This window comes from Hyaena hyaena, unplaced genomic scaffold (assembly GCF_003009895.1).
Source record: "Hyaena hyaena isolate Hyena2069 unplaced genomic scaffold, ASM300989v1 scaffold_55, whole genome shotgun sequence".
Lineage (NCBI taxonomy): Eukaryota > Metazoa > Chordata > Mammalia > Carnivora > Hyaenidae > Hyaena > Hyaena hyaena.
In genome coordinates this window covers 945873-970650 of record NW_024080687.1, presented here as the reverse complement: position 1 = coordinate 970650, position 24778 = coordinate 945873, and the positions used below count along the sequence as shown (strand labels likewise).

Sequence of the window (24778 nt, the reverse complement as noted above, 5' to 3'; positions counted from 1 at the left end):
CTTTTATTTTTTTATTTTATTTATTCTTGCCTTCTTTTGGTTAAATCCAAGAATTTAAAATTTCACTTGGGGCCTGTAGTGGCCTTTTATCGCAATCCCTTTGTATTATTTTGTGAGGCTTTGCTCTAGGGATTACAGTTGGTAGTCTTTAATATGTGACAGTATACTTAGACTTAAAATTGTGCCATTTTGCATAAAATGTAAGCATTTTTTAAATTAATTATTTATTTATATTTATTATTTTTTATTTTTGTTTGCCAATAGTCTAAATTCATTATTTATTTGTTCATTCAAAGAGTATTTACTGAATACATTCTCTATTCAAAACACCATGATAGGTAAGCATTTTAGAGCAGTATATTTTCATTTATATCCCTTCCTTTTGTGCTATTATTGGTTTATACTTTTCAACTATATACTTTGAAAACCTCATAATACAGTGTTTCATTTTTGCTTTAATCAGTTGTCTTTTAAAGTAATGAATGAAAAAGGTTGTCTTCATCTTTACTTTTATACTTGCTATTTCTGGTGCTGTTCATTCCTCCTGGAGACGTGAGTTCCTATCTGGTGTCATCTCTCTGTAGCCTAAAGAACTTCCTTTAGCATTTCTTGTGGAGCAGAACTGTTGGAGACAAATTCTCTTCTTTCTTCAAAATAACCTCTTTTTTTTGCATTCATTTTGAAGGACAGTTTTTACTGGAAATAGAATTTTAAGTCAATAGAGGTTTTTTTCTTTCTTTAAAGTTTTAATTACTGTGCTTTGCTTTTTTATGTTTTATTTTGAAAAAATTTAAATATCCAAAAAGCTACAAGCACTGTACAGTGAACACCCATATACTCATCACCTACATTATACAAACAACATTCTGCTATATTTGCTTTTTCTTATCTATCCATCTTGTCCATCTTTCTAAGCTTCTATCAATACATTCTATTGTTGATACATTTCAAAGCGATTTACAGGGACGAGTATGCTTTACCCCAAACACCTCAGCATGCATATCTTCAACTAAGGTTTAATATTTATTTATAGTTCTTTTTAATGTAAAATGCACATAGAGTAAAATGCACAAGTCTTAAGTATACAGTTCAGTGGGTTTTATATATTGCACTTATACAACATAAAATGTATTTCATACAACTCCTATTAAGAGCACTTACTTTCACTATTTCAGAAAGTTCTTTCATGCTCTTTCATAGTTACTCTCACCTTCCAGAAACAACTCCTTTGTTGTTGCTGTTGCCTCTTCTAGAATTGCATATGAATGGACTCATATTTTCCGTTTTTTTGATTGCCCAGTAAAATATCTTTGAGATTCACCAATGTTGTTGTGTTTATCAATAGTTTGTTCCTTTTTATTATGGAGTGGCATTCCGTTGTATTCCATAAATACAGCAAATCACAGCTTGTTAATTAATCTCCTGTTTATAGACAAGGCACATTGATTCTATGTTTGAACTACGATGAATAAAGCCACTCTGAACATTCTTGTACATGCCTGTTTTGAATATATGTTTTCATATTCATGTCTCTGGTGTAAATATCTAAAAGTGAAATTGTTGGGTTAGATACAAATGTAGGTTTAGTGTTGGATCTCTTTCAAAGTGCTTGTACCATTTTACCAACTTCTACAAATAAGGAATGGAAATTCATTTACACTACTTCCCAACATTTGTTGTTGTTCTTCTTTTTAATTTTAGCCATACCGATGGACATGTAGTGGTATTTAATTGTGGTTTTAGTTTACCTATTGTCATTTTACTTTCTTTTTTATTTACTTATTGTTCATTTGTATGTCTTCCTTTGTAAAATGCCTGTTTAAATAGTTTTCCCATTTAAAAAATTAGTTACTTGTCTTTCTTCTTTGAGTTGTAGGAGATTTTGTTTGTTTGTTTGTTTGTTTTGTTTTTACATATTCTGGATACAAGTCTTTTGTCAGTTGTGTATTTTGCAAATACTTGTCCCAGTTTGTGACAGCTAAGATGTCTTGAGTACAGATATTAATATTACAGATGCCACTCTGGATAGGTAAAGTTTCATGAAAATCTTTCAGTAGGTTTAATGCATACTCTTGTTATCTGTGTTGCTTCCATAAGTAATTTACAGATTATTTCATTGATTATTTAATGGCCTTGGTATAATCTTATGACATCTGAACAGTGAATCTCGAATTTGGTAGTTTATTAAATGAAATAGGGCCAGGAAACCATACAGTGAGTACTAGGTAAACAGCCGAGAAGTATAAGCTCTTTGAAAGAATGCACAAAATCAAGTGTACAAGAAATATAATTTAACTTTATATAACGTAGCTTAATTATTTTTAAAAATATTTTTATTTATTTCTAGGAGAGAGAGAGACAGCGTGAGCAGGGGAGGGTCAGAGAGAGAGGGAGACACAGACTCCGAAACAGGCTCTAGGCTCTGAGCTGGCAGTCAGCACAGAGCCCGACGCGGGGCTTGAACCCATGAACCGCCAGATCATGACCTAAGCGAAAGTTGGACGCTCAACCGACTAAGCCACCCAGGCGCCCCTAAACATTTTTTTTTAAAAGCTCTCAGATAATTCTAGTTGCTGAGTCGGCTTTCCCAGGTTAGATAATTCAGCAACTTCTACCCCCACAGGGTGGCTTCTCATGCCGTCCTCCACTCAGACTTTTCCAGCCTCATTNCAGGGGAGGGTCAGAGAGAGAGGGAGACACAGACTCCGAAACAGGCTCTAGGCTCTGAGCTGGCAGTCAGCACAGAGCCCGACACGGGGCTCGAACCCACGAACCGCGAGATCATGACCTAAGCGAAAGTCGGACGCTTAACCGACTAAGTCACCCAAGCGCCCCTAACGTAGCTTAATTTTTAACTTAGAGCTCTACCTTCAATGAGTTGAGGGGAGAAAAAGAACACATACTAAGTAAAACATAATCTCTGTTCCTTCAGAGTATCTTTCCTCCCCACCCCATGCTTATCTTTTGCAATGCTAGCACATGTGCATGTTAGGGGAGAGGAAAGACATTTGATCTTTGGTCATTGGTCATACCCTACAGGTTACTAGTAAGCATCTATTATGGCCTCTTCAGGTCCATTAGGCTTCTGCTGCTATAGTTCCAAGTTGGGGTTATGGAGATCTTCTCCAGGGGCGCCTGGGTGGTTCAGTTGGCTAAGCGTCCAACTTCGGCTCAGCTTATGATCTTGTGGTTTGTGCGTTCGAGTCCAGCGTTGGGCTCTGTGCTGACAGCTTAGAGCCTGGAGCGTGCTTCCAATTCTGTGTCTCCCTCTCTCTCTTTTCCTCCCCCACTTGCATTTCTTTCTCTCAAAAATAAAATAAAAATTAAAAAATTTTTCTTAAAAATTCCTTAAAAAAGGAAATCTTTCCCAAAGCTGTTTCCAGCGCTATCTGTTTAGTCTCACCATCTCTCCACGAGCCTTGCAAGGAAGCAGGGTAAAATACCATATGTGCTTCTCATGCTCTCAGAGCCCATAACCACTCCAAACTCTGCTGTCTTCCTCCAGCTAGAAGGTTATCTTTTTAGACTGTCATAGCATCATTCTCACTGCTTCTCTCCAAGGCACTTTATGCTCACAGAAGACAAATGGCTTGCAGTCTTCTCTTCTGCAATGCAACTCTCCTGAGGCTCCACTTGAATGGGGAAAGCGGAAGGGAGGAAATGGGGAAGTCAGTTTATAATTTTGTTCAGCTACGCATAGGAGTATATTCTTATTTTGTAGTTATGTTTACATTATGTATTTAAAGTTTGCACTTAGTGTTTTTTAAAAACTTTTTCTATTGTTTATTTATTTTTTGAGACAGAGAGACAGAAAGCAAGAGAGGGAAGGGCAGAGAGAGAGGAAGACACAGAATCCGAAGCAGGCTCCAGGCTCTGAGCCATCAGCACAGAGCACGATGTGGGGCTCAAACCCACAAACCATGAGACGATGACCTGGGCCAAAGTTGGACACTTAACCCACTGAGCTGCCCAGGTGCCCCTGCACTTAATGTTTATATACAGAACTAGTTTTATAGTTTTAGTTTCCAAGGAATCTACTACCTACCAAAAAATATATCATAGACCTCTGTGGATTTCATGTGATGGCAAGATTTTCTCTGAACCATGTTATGTATATTATTTAAGATCTAAGTGACACTCATTGACATTTTTGCTGATTTCTGCAGGACTGAATGCCAAAGGAGCCATTCTTTATGCCTTTGAAATGTTCCGCCTCAGGTCCTGTGTAGATTTCAAGCCCTATGAAGGAGAAAGTTCATATATCATATTTCAGAAGTTTTCTGGGTAAGTATATAATTTTCTGTGTGTCATCATGAATCCTTTGGTTTATAAAAAGTAATGCATGTCTTTCAAAAGAAGAAACTGAAAGGAAGCTAAAAGCAGAATCAAATCTTGCTCTGTGAATTTTGAAACTATCATATTTTTAATGCTGTAGATGAAGAAGGAGCTCTTTGGATATTTCTGGGCACCAGGGAGATTTATCTCAATTCTTTTCCTGGGTTTAGGTCATGGTTTAACTTGCAGAATGTTTTTTTTTTTTTTTTTTAAGTCAGGTGTATTACAGTATAAATTACACCCTTTTTATGGTACTGTTTTAAATTATAGTACTCTGTTGGCTGGACCTCTTTGAAAAGTTCTATGTGTAGCTTGTAGGTATTTATTTCCTAGGAGAAGTAAGTGGTATATCAAGAAAGAAGCTCTTTTTTCCCCAGTGGTATTTATGTCAGCCAACCTGGGTAGATAAGGTGGGGAAGCGAAGCTGTCATCTACTGCCACTGCACCTTTGTCTTTAAGCACAGACATTTCCTCATGCTACAGTTCCCGAAACTGCCTCTAGGTGTTGCCTGGATTTGGTTGTCTAGTTCTGACGGTGGTTTTGTTAATCATGGATGGATAAGAGATGGGGAAGGAAGTTAGCACACGATTTAGCCTCTCAGGGAAAAAACAATATGCAAAATATAGCAGTGAACAAAGTAAAATTGTGGCGACCACTTAGACACAAGTTCCTTACTTACCCAAGTGGTTTTTTCTTAGCTCAGACTTTTATTAAAAGTGTAATTTATGCACACCTAGTCTGAGCCAGGAAGGGTGCTAGTATCTCGACACAAAGAAGCATGCCACAGGGTCTTAGATCTCACAAGGTTTACAGCTGGCAGATGGGGTGGTGGAGAAAAACAATGTTATATATACTAAGAGGAGTGCCATGGGCCATAAGAGTGCAGAAACAGGAACTCTCAAGTAGTGTGGAGTGTAGAATCACGGAGAGCCACTCTGTGTGTTAAATGAAGAGGGGAGAAGGACATAAAGACAGAGGAGAGGCAAGTACCAAACGGGGGAAGGCAAGAGAGGGAGAGAAAGGGGGGAAGGAAAAGGAAGGAAGAGAAAGAGGAAGAGAAGAGAGAAAGAAGAAAAAAGCAAACATAAACATGAAGCTGTTGTACTTGGACAACTCACGTAAGTGGCATGTAAGGGGCGGCGTGAGGGGCCGTGGAGCTGGGACAATAAGCAGGAGCCTGGTAATAGACAAACCCCGTGTGAGGGAATCCACTCTTTTGTGCATGATTCATTATATGTTCAGTTTTCCATTTTGGAAAGATTACTCTAGCAGTCATGAATGAAGAATTGAAGTGGGGGCAAGACTGGTGGCGTGAGACCCATTAAAGAAAGTCCCAATCATCCAGGAAGGAAATAAATGGACATGCGCTAAGGAAGAGGCAGTTGGAATAGAAAGAAGGGAATGGATTTCAAAATTATAAAAACAAGGGGACTTCTCAAAAGCTGGTGGTTAGTTGATTTGAGGGGTTAAGAAGAACGAGAATCAAAGGTGTCTCTAAGATTTTTGATCCAATGACTGGCGGGTGGTTACTTCATTCATTGAGCTTGGGAATATTGTCGGAAGAACTGATTTTGGGATAGTGAGTGTGTTCCCGGACACATTATGAGGTTCTTGTGGGTCATGGAAGTGGAGATAACCAATGGTGTTCACACTTCCTTTTTATGTGAAGGAAAAACAATTAAAGGATACCCTGAGCCTTGCCAAGAACACGGATTTTAAAGTTTCTCTGCTTTTGATGTGTTCATTTTGTCCCTTGACAACCTTTGCGCTTCAAGAAAGTACCAAAGCCTTTAATTATTTATTGAAGGTTTCAGGGAAGAAAGTTCATTTTTTTTTTAACACTTTTATTTCCATTTTTAGCTACCACTTTTCTCTTAAAAATAAAACAAAGCTAAGATGATCACTTTCCAAAAGTTCTCTTTTTCCTAGTAAAATTCTCTGGGCTTCTTTTCAATTTGTAACTCAATCCCAAAGTTTGTGATGAAGGGATAGGTCAGTTTTAAGGGGTGTTCTTTCTCGTAAAATCTGAGTCTGGGAGAGTCTTATTGCCTGTGGCTTAAGTTACAGGAAGGGAAAAAGAAGGAAGAATGGTGAAAAAATTGGACCAAAGTGCCCCAAAACCTTGAGGGCCCTGGTCCCCTGAAGGAGGTGGGGGTTAACCAGGCTCTTTCTAGAAAGACAATGCAAAAGAGAGTGGCAGAGTTGTGGCATTTTTGCTACTTACACGTTTCTTTTGGGGGAGGGATGTTTTAAAAGAAGATAAATAAGTGCTTCCTCTGGATTGTGGATATTTTGCAGAGTCAATCTAGTTTGGAAAAAAAAGCTACTGTCAGGGATGCAAATTGATCGGTGATGCTTGCATAACTGCGTACATTTACAAAACAGCATTGTGTTCTTAAAATTGGTGAATTTCATGATATGTAAATTATACCTTAAAAAGTTGTTAGAAGATCATTAAAATCTACCTTTGAGTAGAAATTAAACCCATCAACATTTGAAGGTGTATGATGTTAGCAATCTTGGCAAAAACAATGGCAGGTAAGACAATGTGATTGTCACCAGAGAATTTGTACAAAATCCATTGGTCACATTTAAAAGTATGGGTGGGGCATCTGGGTGGCTCAGTTGATTGAACTCCAGAATTCCTCTTATGGTTCTTGATTTCAAGCCCCATGTAGGACTCTGCGCTGACAGCTCAGAACCTGGAGCCTGCTTCAAATTCTATGTCTCCCTTTCCCTGCCCCTCTGCCGCTTGTGCTCTCTCTCTCTCAAAAATGGATGAACATTAAGAAAAAATTTAAAGTATGAGCAAATCTTTTATTCTGTTGAGCACTGGTTAGAGTGTGGATGCTGTTCCACAACTCAAAGAGCAGAAAGTTGGATTTATGAGAAAAGACAAAAAATAATTGGAGAAAAAAGGGTTGCAACTGCGTCATGATGAATGTAGAGAATCTGCCAGCAGTTCCTGAGTCTGTTGTTTTCTGTGGGAAGTTATGGGGGGAAATTATGGGTCCTTCTTGCCTGGAACCCTTCAGAAATGGTAGGCAGCCAACTCTGTGCTTTCATCATGCAGCAGATCGGCCGACAGCCAAAGAGGTGGACTCGCCGCCTCTTTCATGAAGTTCTCTTTCATGATTGTAAAATTTATACCTGCTCGTTATAGGAAATTTGGAAATTCATTAAAGTACAAAGGAGAAAATTTAAACCAACCATAGCCACCACCCAGAGACAACTTAATATTGTGGTACAAAGGCAATAGTGATATATTATGAAGTGTCCTTTGAGTTTGTGGAGGTGAGAAAGAATGCCAATTTTTACTTCTTTCTACCTGGTGTATTATTAGGATTGATTTGCCTCTGAGTAGGTACCACATTGATAATCGACCATCGCTTTTATTTTTTTTTAACTTTATTTATTTATATTGAGAGAGAGAGAACAAGTGTGGGCCTGTGGGGGGTAAGGGGGGAGCAGAAAGAGTGAACCTCAAGCAGGCTCTGCACTGTCAGCATGGAGCCCGATGCAGAGCTCAAACTCACAAACCATGAGATCATGACCTGAGCTGAAATCAAGAGTTGGAAGCTTAACTGACTGAGCCACCCAGGGGCTACTGGACCACCATTTTTAAAGACTGCTTATTATTCCCTGCAGGGAAAGTTGCTCATGTAACTCGTCCCCTATTTTAAACTATTAGCTTATGAGAATGCTACTGATAATTTCTTTTTTTATGTAACTAACATCCTTCAACTTTGTGTTCTGGAACCTTATGAATTACAGCCACCTGAGAGTTCTTTAGGAGAAAACTTCCCTCTTCTCTTCTTTCAAGGTGCTGGTCTGAGGTTGGCGATCAACATGTGGGACAGAACCTTTCCATTGGCCAGGGGTGTGATTATAAGGCCATCATTGAACATGAGATCCTCCATGCTTTGGGATTTTACCATGAGCAGTCAAGGACTGACCGTGATGACTATGTAAACATCTGGTGGGATGAAATTCTTCCAGGTGTGTATGGAAGGGAGTTGGGCGGGATTTACCTTTATCACTTGCTGGGACACACCCTGGGATGTCCAAGCCACATAGGTGTGCAGACGGAAGCTTCAGCTGGGGAACCCAGCTTGGGAAAAGTTTTCAATTTGTTGGCCTATTCTGTGGGCTGTGCTCAGCTGATGGTAACTGGCCCCAGATAAGGGCCTTAGGGAACAGTATGTGTTGCCTAATTCAATGTCAACTGAAAGTTAATTGGAAGCTTTTGCTTTGTTTCCGTGTTTTTGTTGAAAATCCATCTAAAACGCCATCTGTCATCCTGTCATAGTAAATTGAATTAGGCCTCTGAGGATGTCATGGCCATTTTTCTGGATGTGAATTCTCATGTAGATCCAGAAGTCTGCATGAAGTTTAGTTGAACAAGCGATGACTCTAATATATACTCAAGAACTTTTCTGGTGCCTTACCAAATCAATGATAGGTGTTTAAAAACAAACCATAACAACAACAAAAATGAATTCTTTCATGTGAAATTGTCTCCCCAGTTGTGTTAACTCTGGCTGATGGTCTGAGTTAGTCAAAATTTATTGGCCCTTCTTCCTCCTATACCCCTCCCCCCACTCCCCCACCTTCCTCCTTCCTAAATACCTCTCTCCTTCTGCCCCCAGCCACATTGTGCAAGGAATAACACAGTCTTATTTCACTTATCGTTATGTGGGTATGTTATTTTAACGATTTCTATGTTCTGTAGTTTCTTTAGACTTTCTTGCATTACCTTCCCTAGTTGTTCAAGCCAACTAAGTCTTGCTCTCGAGTATACAAAACACTCGTTTATTGAACAGCTTCCCAATGTGCTGGGAAAAAAGCCAATACTGTGTTTCTGAAAACATCTAGTTTTCAATTATGAATTAGTTCAGGAAGTGGGAAAACATTCTTTTTGGAAGCAATAGATTAATAAAACTTTCATGTCTTAAAATGCCTTTACTATTACCAATCGTGGTTTTCACGAAGCAAATAATTGCCTTATAATTACTTGTTTGATTTACATACCAGTTTCATATGTGGGTTCATATATGGGAGTGCATCTATAATGATTTGACTTTTAGGGACTTGTAAGCACTAGTCATATTTTAAAATGAAATGCAAATGTCCAAAGGACTTCTGCCAGAACTAGCTCATTTGAAAGTAAGACGGGTCAATGGTTCTTACATGACGTAGGGGTAGTGATGTCTAATCATATCAAAATCACCTAAGGGGTTTCTCAATCTAGGTCCCTCCCACCACCTCATATTCTGATATTTCTGTGAATGTGAAGTGGCAGGGAAAGGAGAAAAACTGTGTGGTTTGCCAAAACCTAATACATGACCACGACTGAACCCCACCTTCCAACTTCCACCCATCTTACCACCCAACCACGGAGCAAAAGTAATATTCTTTGCCTTGCAGTTCAATCTGGAGAAGTATTAGCAAGTATTCACCCAGACATGAGATAACATATCAAATTTAATGTGTTTCTCTCCTAGATGTAAGTGTGTTATAACTGGGTCTGTGTAGGAGGGAAAGGAGAGTGGGATCAATGATCCAAGGCCCAAATCTCTGCTTGCAAGGCTCAGGGCACTATTAGACTGTGCTTGGATTTGCCCAGAGACTTGACTCTCTTACCTCCCTATACATATACTTGGTTCTGCCGAGTGTTCAGTAAGGATGCAGAGAACATTCACATTTGTCAGTCTTGAAGAACACAGCGGTTAGTGCTTTTAAAACTATTTTAGGCCAGGGCCTGCCTGGATGGCTCAGTTGGTTGAGTGCCTGACTTCAGCTCAGGCCATGATCTCATGGGTGTGAGTTTGAGCCCCGCACCGGGTTCCGTGCTGACGGCTCAGAGCCTGGAGCCTGCTTCGGATTCTGTGTCTCCCTCTCTCTTTCTCTCTCTCTGCCCTTCCCCAGCTCATGCTTTCTCTCTCACTCTCTCAAAATAAACATTAAACAAATACTACTTTAGGCCAAATGAGTTCCCTTTTTGAGATGGAGCCAACACATTTGCCAGGGTAATTTTCAGACTTGCTCAGCTCTTGGTTGAACATGAATCAACACATGTTGCTTATCTCCTCCCTATATTTTCATCAGGTATAATTCCATATATCTAAATTGCCTACTATCTCAGGAGAACTGTTCTCAAATGAGACATCGAATTAATATAACAGTAAGGAAGGGCAGTATTATTGTTCAGGGTAATTTATAACTTTTATTGCATCTCATTTTTCATGGATGCCAGTATAATTGTTCAATCTAAGATGATGCTATACTGGCAATGTAGTTCTCTCCCCAACTCCATCTCCATCTCATAAGCCAGAAGTGTGTTTTCTGGATCTTTTATCTCCCACCAAGGAAAGACTTCAATTTCTGAGGCCCAGGAGGTTTCCACAAACTACAGCCTGGGGGCCATATCCACTTGCTTTTGTAAATAAAGTTGCATGGCAACACAGCCATGCCCATTATTCACATATTTCCTATGACTGCTTTTGTTCTACAATGACAGAGTTGAATAGTTGTGACAGAGACCATATGGCTCACAAAGTCAAAAATATTTTCCACGTGACCCATTACACACGAGATTTTCTGACTGGCCTCTCTGGTGTCCAAGATCACTCCCTCTTCAAGGCTCTCAGCTGCGAGTTTCACTGAAGGCAGGACCTGGCCTGTCCTACTCACTGCCAGAGACCACCACCACTTAGTACAGCTCTCAGGAGATAGACAGTAGGCACAGCAAAAACGTGTTGAATAAAATTGTAAAAATTATTCAAAATGTTCATTTGGGGGGCGCCTGGGTGGCTCAGTTGGTTAAGTGTCCGACTTCGGCTCAGGTCATTATCTCACGGTTTGTGGGTTCCAGCCCCGCGTCGGGCTCTGTGCTGACAGCCAGCTCAGAGCCTGGAACCTGCTTCAGATTCTGTGTCTCCCTCTCTCTCTGACCCTCCCCTGCTCACACTGTTTCTCTCTGTGTCTCAGAAATAAATAAAAACATTAAAAGAAATGTTCATTTGGTGCAAGATTCTGATAAGAATCCTTGAGTAGTAAAGAATAAATGATCTATTCTAACCTGGCGATCACTGTCAAGGTTAAGGAAAACCTGTCCAGTGAATTTGAAAGTACTTTTCTTAAGATTTCATCAGGAGTGGCCAGGAGATGCCAGACCAAGCCCCAGTCCTCACATTGGCCGGATGTTCTTTATTGTTCTATCCCTTGGGGTAGGACAACCTAGGGCCAAGTGTCTGGAAGGAGTTACTTTCCCCTTCTGTTTGGGTCATTTATTTCTTATAGTTCTGTCCCATCTTCAAAGATGCTTTGATCCCTTTCAAGTTAAGTCTCTATGAAATCCCATGAATTGGGAGAATAAAACATTGGTATTTTCATTTATAGTTAAAATCAAGTTTTGATTAGTAGGGTTCATTGGCTTTGCCAAAAGCAGTTAGAGACTCCCTCCAGCACCTGCTAGACCACTGCCATGTTGTGCCACTCTTCTTCAATCCTGAATGCACCTGTGTTGATGTCTTTGCAAGGTGGTTCAAGACAGCTGGATGGGAAGCTAGAAAAGGAGAAATACATGAAGATGGGAAGTCATGACTGTGGAAGCTATGCACATTCTCATTCAATTTTCCTGTCACTCCCTAAGAAGGAAATTAAAAATCTGTGAACGTATCATTATTGCAGCTGAAACAGTAAATTTCTGATGGCTAGTGGGTTAAAAGAACATCTGATTGGTTTTCTGACTCCAGCATTTCACGTTGCAATATCTATTATCTTACTTGTGCTGATCTCCTAAAAATAGTTTCCATTTCTATTTGAAAGGAAAGTCAATTTTGTTCTTCCTATTTTATTGTTCTGTCCATGAGGTTATTTCTGGAAAGAATGTGAGCCTTGATTGACAGGGTGCCCCTTTCTTGGAAGCTACTTACCTTTCCCTCTGCCCCTTGGATTTCCTTTCTAACCCATGAAAAAGCTGACCAGGTACAGCTTTTGGTGAATGGGGTACTTGCCTATTAGCAAGATGTATCAATCCTGAATATTTTCCTGAATTCACAAATTTCCTTTACCTGCCATTTGAACACCTGCCTCCACTTTAATGTTTTATCTTCTCTTCCTTTTTTTAAAAAAAATTTTTAATGTTTATTTATTATTTTTTTTGAGAGAGAGAGAGAGAAAGCATGAGCTGGGGAAGGGCAGAGAGAAAGAAGGAGACACAGAATCTGAAGCAGGCTCCAGGCTCTGAGCCATCAGCACAGAGCCCAATACAGGGCTCAAACTCACGAACCATGAGATCATGACCTGAGCCACCCAGGTGTCCCTATCTTCTCTTTCTTAAAACCTCATATGTATATATACACACACACACACACACACACACTTATTTATTTACTCATTTATTTGTAAAATGAATCTTTGATTTAAATATATACATATATTTAATAAGTTGTATGCAAATTTATATATTAATTATAACGTGCTTGATTATTTAAGTATATTTTTGATTTTTATAAGTGTATATATTATCATATAATATATTAATATAATTAAAATATTTGTTAGGGGCTCCTGGGTGGCTCAGTCAGTTAAGTGTCTGACTTGATCTCAGCTCAGGTCTTGATCTTAGGGTCGTGATTTTCAGGGCTCCACCCTGGACATGAAGCTTACTTAAAAAAAATTACTTGTTACTATTACTTAATAATATGTGTTGATATTATGTACGTTATGCTAATATAAACTACGTTAAATATGTATATATATTTAAACAAATATTCCTTTTTTCTTCTTGGTCTCTGCTTAAGTATCTAGTCAAACGGGATATGGCAGAGGAAATAATGTAACTAAAGAGGACCTGTGGATTCGTTCTCTCTTAGGTTTTGAGCACAACTTTAACACCTATGATGACACCTTCATCACAGACCTCAACACGCCCTATGACTACGAGTCTTTGATGCATTATGAGCCTTTCTCATTTAACAAGAATGAAAGTGCTCCTACCATCACAGCCAAGATCCCTGAGTTTAACACCATCATTGGGCAGCGCCTGGATTTCAGCGCCACTGATTTGGAGAGGCTGAACCGAATGTACAATTGCAGTGAGTAGTGCAGGGTCTGAGAAGTAGGTAAACAAACCTCAACAGAGCTTCCCCTGCTCCTCCAGTTTCCCCTACATTCCTCTTCCCCATTCCTTCCTGGTCTAGTGAAAGACAGTGGACAAGCCACATAACCTTAGCCTATCGCTAGAGTAGAAAACATGGTAACACCCACCTCACAGGATGGTTATGAAGAATAATTACGTGCTTGTGTTTTGCAAGGTGAAAGTATTGGACCAATGATGTAAGAAACTGTAATTGCCCAACTTCTTTTGCTTCCTTTTGAATGATGCTTCATTATGTAAATCTCAAGATAGGGGACAAGCTTGGAAGTATTTTTTTTTTAATCCTGCAAAATTCTTTACCCAGGGTAGTTTTTCTAGAGTAATCTACTGCTCAGAGGTGGGGTGTTTTCTAAAATGACTCTACTAGTCTTGAGGGACACATTCTTTAATTCTATTCAATATGTACGTACAAAAGACTTACAATGTACAGAGATCTACTAGGTACCTCCTTCTTGATTTCTTGGAGTTCTTGGTTGGCATTTATAGCAAAACATGATGACAGGTCTTTTTTATCATTTGATTCTGTGAGGTGGGTAGGGCTGCATCTATATCAGATGTTCTATGACATAATAGACAGAAGGATTTGCATTTGAGAAGAGTCAAGAAAGCGGGCTCTATCTGAACAGTGAGGTCTTTTTAGCTTGAGACATCAGGTATTTGAAATAAGAGGACTTAAACTTTAAACCAAGTGATACACATATCATTTGCAGCCACAACTCACACTCTTTTGGACCACTGTGCTTTTGAGAAGGCAAACATCTGCGGGATGATTCAGGGGACCAGAGATGATGCTGACTGGGTCCATGAGGACAGTTCTCAGCCTGGACAAGTGGACCACACCTTGGTGGGACGATGCACGGGTGAGTGAAGGCAGAAAGTCAGCACACTGAAGTGGTTCACCGGGTTCAGTTAGGGAACAGCAGCCTAATGCATGTTTTCATTGCATCAATTGCAATGTTAGTTATCCAACTTGGAAATCTGAACAAGCACAAGGAACTTTTCTCATATCTTAATTATTAGCTCAACCAAAAGCATGCAGGTTCTGGGCGCACAAAAGCAAGATGCGTTTAGGTGATGACAACCACAGACATGTGGTTGCTAAGACATGATTTTGTAAATAAAGGTAATGTTTCTAGAACAGTGCCCTCCAGGAGAACTATGATGCAAGTTACATACATAATGTGAAATTTTCTAGTAGCTGCATAAAAAACAAACAAGAGAAACTGTCTTTATACATTTTATTGAACTCAATATATTCAAAATATTAGCGTTTTGATATACAATCAATATTAAAGTTATTAATAAGCCACTCCACACGTGTACATTAGGTATCTGAAATCTGGTATGTATCTTACCCTTACAGCACAAGTGCTTAATTACCACATTTGGAAGCCACCATATTGGATGGCACAGTTTCAGAGAGTCTTTAAGTGTGGTTTGTAGAGCAAAAAAGCCATAAAGTCAGACAGACCTGGACAGGAAATCTGGCCCCATCACTTGCTAATTGTGACCACTGAAAGTTGTTTTTGTTGGTACTCTTTTTTTAAAAAAAAGTCTTTGCTTTTGTCAGCCTCTCTGAGCATTCCAGGATTTTGATACTTAAGCATGAGGATGGAAAGAAAGAATGAATACAAATCCTCCAGCTGCAAACCAGCAGCTTCCCTCTCGATTTTTTCCCCCATCTTCCCTTTCTGTCCAGAGGTTCCATTCATTTTTTATTTCTACTTTAGCATCCTTTTATTTTGTACCTGTCTTAGAGAAAAATCTCAACCCTATAGATTATAGGTAGTTTTTAAAGACTAGACTGTCACTGCTTGTGGCGGTTGGTTATATTTCCTTCACAGAAGGGACCCAGCTTGTCACCCAGATGTCAGACCACTGGGGTCAGAGGTCATAAACAATTGCCACTCTCCCTCTGGCCTTGGGAAAGGGTGAAAGTCTCTGTCACAAATCATATTCCCAAACACATAATCTCAAGTGTCCAAAGGGTGATCTAAGTCTGAAGTCCTCTTTAAATTCCCAACAGAGCTCCTCATCCAGTCTGTCCTGTGGGCTGGCTTCCAGGCTAATGTACACTTTCAGGCTAAACAGAAGGGTGACCTTCATGTGAGAGGTCCCAGTACCCTAATAGGAACAAGGAAAAGAAGAAATATCTAAAAAGGTATCTCAGGTTAGCTTGATGAGTCATTATGCTTCTTCCATGGGAGACATTTACTGGGAGTGTATTCCCTCTGCCAGAGAGCACCGGTGGTGTTAAGGTGGATGTGTAGACTCAAAGAACACATAGGATCCATTGGGATCTGGCTTCAGATAGAAACCACCTCCCATCTGAAACCAGGAGAGATGAATGGGCACCTTCTAGATAGTGGTAGGTCATAGGCAAGAATTCAGGCCCCCTGATTCCCAAGCCTGAGTTATCAGACTTTCATTTCCTACCCATCAGTACACCTGGGTTCAATTCCTCAGCAAGGACCCCTTCGACACCTTCTTAGCCATGGAACCTCTTGTTGTATTTAGCACTCAGCAACTCACCATGCAGAGTGTTCAGGCTAGTAAGTTCAAGTACTGAGAAGATCATGCGAGAAAATAGAAATTTTTCCTGATAGAATATTAAAGCCATGATGATATTGTTAGGCTTTGTAGAATGCTTATTTAAACCCTGATGCTTGCTGCTATTGGGGAAGGTACAGTGGTATGAGGCTGGGGGAAGCTGAGGGTCATATTAGCAAAGTACTTAGAACTGTATTAGAAGCTCACTTCGTTTGTACTTTGTGAGATGTTTTGAGTGGGCTGTTTGGTAAGAAGTTGAATTCTGTAGTACAGTTTAAAGGACTTCGTTATACGTAAGAATTGTTCTTTGCGCTTGACCTTGATGTGCTGATTTTCCAAATGACATATTCCTTTCGCTGCCTGCTTCTTTCGGGGGAGAGAGTTCTAAGGTATAGGAGATGGACAACTCAAGCTTGGTCATACACATAGACATTTTTGCACCCTCCTTTCCAGTATTCTTTCAAGGCTTTCTTTACATGCAGGAGAAATCCTCCACTAGTCCCCTTAATATGCCTCGAATGCCCCTTCTTACGGCACAGTAAACATGACTCTTTACCATCAATAATACTTCCAATTATAGGCCAGAAACAGGTGAGACCGAACCTTTATATTGTAAATATTTAAATTTTAGTTTCTGAACATTGGAATCCCACAGTTTGTCACATAACTAGGAGATCGACTCTTTTCCTTGGAATGAATCTCTAATTCACACTAGAAAGCCAATGAGGAAAATAGAATAGAATAGTTTCATCTCAAAGACACTAAATTCCATCAAATTTGCTTGAAACCTGTGTCTCCTTAAGTCAGACGTATACACTTCACATGCTTGGGGACAAAGGCATCAGAAGAGGCACTGGAGAGCTGGGGCTTTAGCCCGAGACGCAGAGAAGACTTACGGACAAACCACCTTCTTTTCATTTTCCCCAGTAGAGTTCTAGCTTTTGTTGCCGGGATAATGGCCTTTGCTCACTATTTCACTTGGCTGGTGTCCAGGGCCCCCTGGGGTGTGGGCAGCTGGAGGTGGATCATTGGAGTGCTCTCACCACAGGTGCCGGCTACTTCATGCACTTCAGCACCGGATCGGGGCTGGCAGAAGAGGCAGCCTTGCTGGAGTCTCGGATTCTTTACCCGAAGAGGAAGCAGCAGTGCCTGCAATTTTTCTATAAAATGACAGGAAGTCCTTTAGATCGACTCGTCATCTGGGTCAAGAGAGATGACAGCACGGGCAATGTTCGCAAGCTGGTCAAGGTGCAGACTTTCCAAGGTACCTAGAGACATTCATGCAGGGACTGATTTGGCTTAAATCTGGGATCCTGTGCCTTCTTCTTCCCCTTCCCCTTCTGTTGATCCCTTCCCCCCTCTCTTTGTGCCTTCTCCTCTTCTTCCTCCTCTCCCTCGTCTTCCTCCCTTTTCCTCCACCCCTCTTCCTCCTCTTCAAAGAGCCCAGCATAATGGCTGGTGTGTTTTAACACCTCAGTGAATATTTTATCCATTCAGAAGTCAGAAACCACATCGAAAATTTAAGTGAGGCTGAAATATACTTTTGCAAGAGACCCTAGACCCTCAAGCTCCTTTCTGGTTTCTTATGCTATCCAGCAAAGGACCCCTTGTTCTAGAACGACTTCTCACTTCTTACCACAGTTCTTTATTCAGAATTCTCACTTCCAATTCAGTCTCAGGAAAAAAGCAAGTAGACCTAATTGTCACTAGAATGTGAGTATCTGGATAGTAGTAAATCTGTATTATTTGCTTCTTAAAAGAGGATGGATCCTCTACTTGGTGGAATTTCACATAATATGAAGAAGAGAAAAAAATTGGGTGTTGGTGAGTGAGTCGGTTTTGCATAGGGGAGATCTAGCTTGTCCTCTGTGTGAAGACTTACTGTAGAGCCAATCATATATCTCTCTGACATCAAGTCATAGATTGGACCATATGAAATTGCCGCTACTTGACTTTGGGTTTACAAAATGACTATTTTATATGGTTCAGCTTAATATTTAGGTATTCAGTGCAAACATTAAGGGTGCATTTATACCATGAAACCCAGGGGAGAACACAAAACTTATGGAATTTAATAACAATGGAAAACGAATTCTGATTAAGATTTGAATATGAGGGGTGCCTGGATGGCTCAGTCGGTTAAGCATCTGACTTTGGCTCAGGTCATGATCTCGTGGTTTGTGGGTTCAAGCCCTATGTGGGGCTCTATACTGGCAGCACGGAGCCTGCTTGGGATTCTCTCTTTCTGCCTTCACACTCTCCCTGTCTCTCTCTCAAAAGTAAACAAACTTAAAAAAAGATTTGAATATGAATATGAACATAAATTAGTGTTTCTTTTTACGGTTATTTTCCCTCAATAGGTATGTGACTGTGGAGAAGTTCCTTAACCAATTTATAACAGTACCTACCCTCATAGGGATGCTGTGAGGATTACATTAGATAATTCATATAAAGTGCTTGGCCTGGTACCAGAGTATGAGTCTGTGTTCAGTAAGTGTTGGCCGCAGTGGTCACCAACCTTATTCTTTGTCCGTAGGAGATTTGGACCAAAACTGGAAAATTGCCCACGTGACACTTAGAGAAGAAACGAAGTTTCGCTATCTTTTCCAGGGCTCAAAAGGTGACCCCCAGAACTCAAATGGGGGCATTTACCTGGATGACATCACCCTGACGGAAACCCCATGCCCCACAGGTGTTTGGACAGTGCGGAATTTCTCGCAGGTCCTTCAGAGCACAGTTAAGGGGGACAGGCTTCTGAGCCCTCGGTTCTACAATTCAGAGGGATATGGTTTTGGGTTGACCTTATACCCTCACGGCAGAACAAACTACAGTCAGTCTGGCTACTTAGGAGTTGCTTTTCACCTGTGCAGTGGGGAGAATGATGCTATCCTGGAGTGGCCAGTAGAAAACAGACAGGCGATAATGACAATACTCGACCAGGAACCTGATGCCAGGAATAGAATGTCCTCAAGCATGGTGTTCACGACCTCCAAGTCCCAGACATCTTCAGGTAGGTGCTCTAAGATCTGCCCCTCAACCCAAAAGGGCCAACAGATGTGGTTCCCATCCGTGTACGAGAGATGAACACCTCCTCTCAACATTTCCTGCTTGGGTGTATCAGCAGCACAATCATGTTGGAATAGATTAAAATTTTCAATGTCATCATATCTCCCTTCTCTTTTTTGAATTCACTCATCAAGCATTTATCAAAGACCTGCACTGGGCCAAACTCAGCGCCCGGTACCCAGTATAGAGGCAAATCAGGCAGTTCCTGCTTCATCAAACCCAGTCTGAATGAGAAGACAGACACTGCTAATCATTTATTAAATACTCAGAATTTCCTAGCCTCTGTGCTGAACTAATGAACTGACTCCTAAAATATTAGTGCTCATCAGCATGTTAATGAAACAAACATGTATCAATAAAGAAATGCACGGACTGTTTAATTTTCAAATAAAGAGCCTTAAGCCTTAAAGGGAAGCCTTAAAGGACACTGTTCTGTCCTTCCCACTTCACTAGGAAGTGACCTAGTTATGGACAAATGACCATTCAGAGCTCTGGTTCTCTGCCCCCCCTTCCAATTCTGAGTTTTAATTCTCCCAAAAAGCATAAGCGATCTGATTTTTTCCTACATGTTTTTTTTTTTTTTTTCCTAACTAAGCTCTACATACTCATTAAGGACAAGTTGGAGAGTGAAGTATAAAGAGGTAATGTGATGTTATGTTCCCTGTAACTTTGCAGCCATAAACAACTCTGTCATCTGGGACAGGCCGTCCATCGTGGGCTCCTATGATAAGGACTGTGATTGTTTTAGAAGCAGCGACTGGGGCTGGAGTAGTGTTCTTTCCCATGAAATGCTAAAAAGGAAGAGTTTCCTTAAGAATGATGACCTTATACTTTTTGTGGACTTTGAAGGTACTTTTGCTGATTTTCCTGAATAATGAATCCTTTGCTCTGGGGGTTCTACTGATTTTACACTGATTTGGAAGCATCTCATGGAGAATAGGGATTTTTTTTGAGGACCAGGTTAAAAACAAAAAAAGATGCGCTTTTAGGAGAGCTATTGCTCAAGGACTCCCATCTTTATTTTAACTGTCCTTGGGAGAAACTAAAACTTTCGTGTCATCTTTTGTGATCATTTATCAAATATGACAGTTGGCCAACTTCAGTTTAGTTTTGATCAGTGTCTCCATGCTAGCTTTGTGCTTCTTTTTCACGTTGAATAAATAAAAATGTGATTGGATTATTTTAAAAAATAAAAACAGGTAGCATGAGAATCAACTGGATTCAAAGCTACCTTTCCATGTCACTAAAGGTGATGTCCATGAGGGATAGAAGGGGCCCAGGGAACTTTCCCCAGAAGTGGAAGTTAATTGTAGTCAGATATTAATTATAGATCTTTCTCACCACCTTTGTCTATTTCCTCAAGATATAACCTACCTTCTCCATACTGAAGTTCAAATTGGAAGCACAAGGCTGATTCCCCAAGGCCTCGTTCTCCACGGCCAGGAGGAGCAGGCCTCAGACGAAGGTGCACAAAAGGCCTCATTAGAGAAAGCCCTACCCAGCAACCTGGACCCGGGGCAGCCCAGCCGACAGAAACGGTCAGTGGAGAACACAGGTCCCTTGGAGGACCACAACTGGCCACAATACTTCAGAGACCCCTGTGACCCGAACCCTTGCCAAAATGAAGGCATCTGTGTGAACGTGAAGGGGATGGCCAGCTGCAGGTAGGCTCTGTGGCCAATGGGTGTGTGTGTGTGTGTGTGTGTGTGTGTGTAGGTGGGGGGTCAGCAGAGGTGAGCCCAACATTTGCTTCCCCCGGTAAAAGACAGGTTAGGACAATGACTACATCAGATGGTCAGCTGGATGTGGTTGTCCTTGACCCCACAAAGCTGTGCTCTGAATCAGAGGGCTTATGCTGTCAGGGCAAAGCCGGGGTCCTGCCAGGGCAAAGGGGTCCCAAATCTCCTATCTCTTGACTTTTATCCCTTCCCTACCCCTGTGATATGATCGACAGGGTCTTGAATGTTGTTGTCATTTTGAACTCCACTGCAATGCCCACAAATGTTCTAGGACTTTTACCCCAGGGACTTTCTACTCCATGACCTGCTTCAGTGGGGCTTAGGGCCAACCTTTTCTTTACTGACTGCAAGTGTTGTTGTTAATTATGATTTCTGTTGTTTATGTGTTCTGTTGTACTATTTTCATAGTATGTTTTCAATAATAGTAATAAGGACATCCGATATTTTTTGACTGCTTGTTATGTGTCATAGGCTGCCCTGAGCAGTAAACATGTATGCTCTAAATTATTCCTCACGTCCACCCTGTGACATAAGGACCCTCCTTATCTCTATTTGGTACATAAGGTGGTTGAAGCTTAGATCAGTTAAATAATTTGTCTAAAATTAGCCAGATGGCAAATACTGGAGCTGAGGCTTGCATCCAGGTCTGTCTGTTGGCACAGGCCACTATATTTATTTGTACTTTTTATAATGTTTGCTGTTTGCATAAAGTATTTCATAAGAGGAAGCATCAATTTCATCTGGCAGAAGAGTAGTAGAGGTAGCAACTAGTCTGCTCGGCTCAAAATACCTATGTTTCTTCTGAGTTCTTTTCAATCTCCACTTTGTTTCTTTTTTTAAATGCCTATTTTTAAATAATTTTAGATTTACAGGTACATTGCAAAAATACTGCAGACCTCTCCATTCCCTATCGTTAACATCTTACCTATCACAGTACAATGAACAAAGCCAAGAAATGAACAGTAATGCAACTAAATACTGTTAACACTAGCATTACACCAACCTCCAGACCTTATTCAGATCTCTCCAGTCTTTTCACCAATGTCCTTTTTTGTTCCAGCATCCAATGTAGGGTCCCACATCGTATTCAGTTTCACATCTTCTTAAGCTTCCTTCAATCTAGGACAATTCCCCAGTCTTTCCTCCCCTTTCTCTACCTTGATACCTTTGAAGAGTACTGGTCAATTATTTTATAGATTGTTACTCAATTTGCATGTGTCTAATGTTTTCTCATGATTAAGTTGAGATTGTACATTCTGGCAAGAATAGGGGCACCTGATGTCAATGGGCATTATGACTGGTGATTCTAACCTTGATCACCTGGCCAAGGGATGTCCATTCCTCATTCTGTTGCTAATATGTGTCTTGGGAGAGACATTCAGAGATCATTCAGGCACCCTGCTTTTCCTCAAATCCTCACCTGCTGATGTCAGCATCCATCGGTGAACCTGCAGCAACAATATCACTGTAATATTCCAACGGTGATTTTCCATTCCCCCACTCCCTCCACATTCTTTAAGTGACATTCTTCTGTAAAGAATAACTGTCCACTCCTCCCCATTCATTTATTCATGCAATTACTTATTTCTATCTCTAAGGACACAAATGTTGATTGTATTCTATGGCCATAGTTCCATAATACCAGTATTTCTTGGGTTGCTCATATTGTCCCAGCCCTGGTGTGTGGGAGCTCTTCCAGACTGGCTTCTGTGTCCTTTTTTGCACACACTCATTTTTCCATGAACACAATCTTACTTTCTGACACCACAGGATACTCCAAGCTTATCTTTTAGTTTCTGTGTCCCAGCCCTGGAATGAACCACTTTCCCCAAGAGCCCTGGTTCCTTTTATTGGAGAATGTCCTCCTTGTTTCTAGAGGATTCCAGAGTCATGGGTGTGAACCTCTTAGCTGATAGGTCCTTGGATGCCAGATTTCCATCTGTGCCCCAGCTGGCTTCATCCTCAGAGTAAGGAAAGCAGTGCTTTCTACTTGTGTGTCCCCCTCTGCTAAACCAAATGATTCCTCTTCCCCAAACCTACAACTTGCAGCAGATGCTCCTCTAAGGTAATGCTCAAGAATTAATTAAGCTGAATTTGGGAGGGGACTGGGCCAGAAAAATACTGAACAAACTTGCTGTTATGCACTGATTTTTAAGAAGCCAACGTCTAGGCTAAAGATGGGGAAGGCAAAATAGTTTCAGCATTAGTGAAAGGAGTCTGTGACTTCTGATGGTCACATTCAGCTCTGTGATTAGACTTTGTGATGAGGACATTGTTTGAAACAAAGGCTAGAATTGCTACCGTAGAAGGGATGAAACGTCACCCTCAATGCCTTGTTTCTGAGGTTGGTTGATCTCTGTACCAAATGACATTGAAAAAACAAACAAACCCAGGGTGTGACCATTATGTTCCTACTGTATACCAGACATGGCAATAGGCACAATGTGCTCACAAGCTGGCAAATTTCAGGGCAGCCTGGGAGATAGGTGACAGTCTGCTCATGTTACAGTGACATTCAAATTGATATTGTCTGGAAGTTCTTGAGCTCCAACTAATGCACTGAGTCAGACTCTTTCTGGAGAATTTCCCTTGTAGCTTATAGTCTGAACCAGTGTGGACCACAGATGCTTTAAGTACCCGAAACCTTCCTCCTAAGCCTTGCACATGGTGGCCATGAGTCCCCAGTCTGGAGACAGATGTCTGGAAGTTAGACTTTAATTGTGAAACACTAACCGTGTGACCCTGAGCAAGTGATTTAACCTTCCTGCAAATTGAGGATAAGAAGAATGGCCTGGCAGTAACCACCACCTCAAAGGCATAAGATTGGGTTGACTCACATAAAGCCTAGAACGGGGCTTGGCACATGGAGCCACTCAGTCAGTGTCGGCTACCACTGTTGCTGTCGGTGCTTGTGGCTACAAAGCGTTCGAGGCTTGGGTGGCTTCCGCACTCCCCCTGTGTCGTGTTCCCCTAGGTGTGTCTCCAGTCATGCCTTCTTTTACACTGGGGAGCGCTGTCAGGCCATGCAGGTGCACGGCAGCATCTTGGGCTTGATGATCGGAAGCACAGCCGGCGTGATCTTCTTGACCTTCAGCATCATCTCCATCCTTTCTCAAAAGTCCAAGCAGTGACCCACCTGCTGACGTCAGCCAGATCACGGAAGCATGTTTTCTACTTCAGATCTTCCTTTCTGGGCCTCAGTGCAGTTTGGGGGCATTTTTATCAGCCTTGCTTTGAATAGAGCTCCAAGGAGCAAGGCTTCCAGCCTCCAGTGTGGCCTTAATGGTTTTCCTGCCCCTGATCCCCACAAGGTTCTGTTACCCTGCTATGTGCTCTGAAGGGAGATAGTGTGTCCTGTGACAGCACCCATTACACTTTCTCTGTAAATCACTTATTTAATTGACTGTCTTTCCCATAGACTGTAAGCTCCAAGTGGGCAGGCCCTCATTTACCATATTAACTCCAATGCTAGGAGCACGCCTGGCTGGCACATCGTGGGGACTCAATAAATATGAATGAATGAAACAATAATGAATGAAGAGCTAAGTTATTGAAACTCTCATTTCTACTGCAGGTAAAATACATACAATGATACTTGTATGCCATTTATATTAAAATCAAATACTTATTTTTCATCAGACACAGTGGTACTCAGTACATAATAGTGCATCGACACAGTAGTGTTGTGGGTTAGAGGAACATTCCTCCTTGCAACAGACTTAATGGCATTTGCTTTCTTCCTTCTCTGTTCTAAAAGTAGGTCTTTAATAAATTCAATAAACATTTAGTCGGTTCCTTTTGTGTGTCCAGCTTTGCATGTAAATCTGTGTGTGTGCATATGTGGAGAGGGAGAGATGTCCAGAGTGATTCCTCAGATCTGTTTAAGTTTAAAGTATATTTTATACACTGTTCATGTATAAAATT

General features: G+C 40.9%; 1 protein-coding gene across 1 annotated transcript in view; it reads left to right on the top strand.

The window, feature by feature from the left end:
* MEP1A (meprin A subunit alpha) overlaps positions 1-24357 on the top strand; it is a 61114-nt gene extending 36757 nt beyond the window's left edge. The window contains exons 7-15 of the mRNA XM_039231123.1: positions 4167-4284; positions 8160-8335; positions 13216-13437; positions 14210-14359; positions 17098-17313; positions 18586-19059; positions 19791-19964; positions 20479-20779; positions 23829-24357. Of these exons, the coding sequence (XP_039087054.1) occupies positions 4167-4284; positions 8160-8335; positions 13216-13437; positions 14210-14359; positions 17098-17313; positions 18586-19059; positions 19791-19964; positions 20479-20779; positions 23829-23985 (1988 nt within the window). The 3' untranslated portion in view covers positions 23986-24357. The remainder of the gene's footprint in view (positions 1-4166; positions 4285-8159; positions 8336-13215; positions 13438-14209; positions 14360-17097; positions 17314-18585; positions 19060-19790; positions 19965-20478; positions 20780-23828) is intronic.
* The last annotated feature ends 421 nt before the right edge of the window (positions 24358-24778 follow it).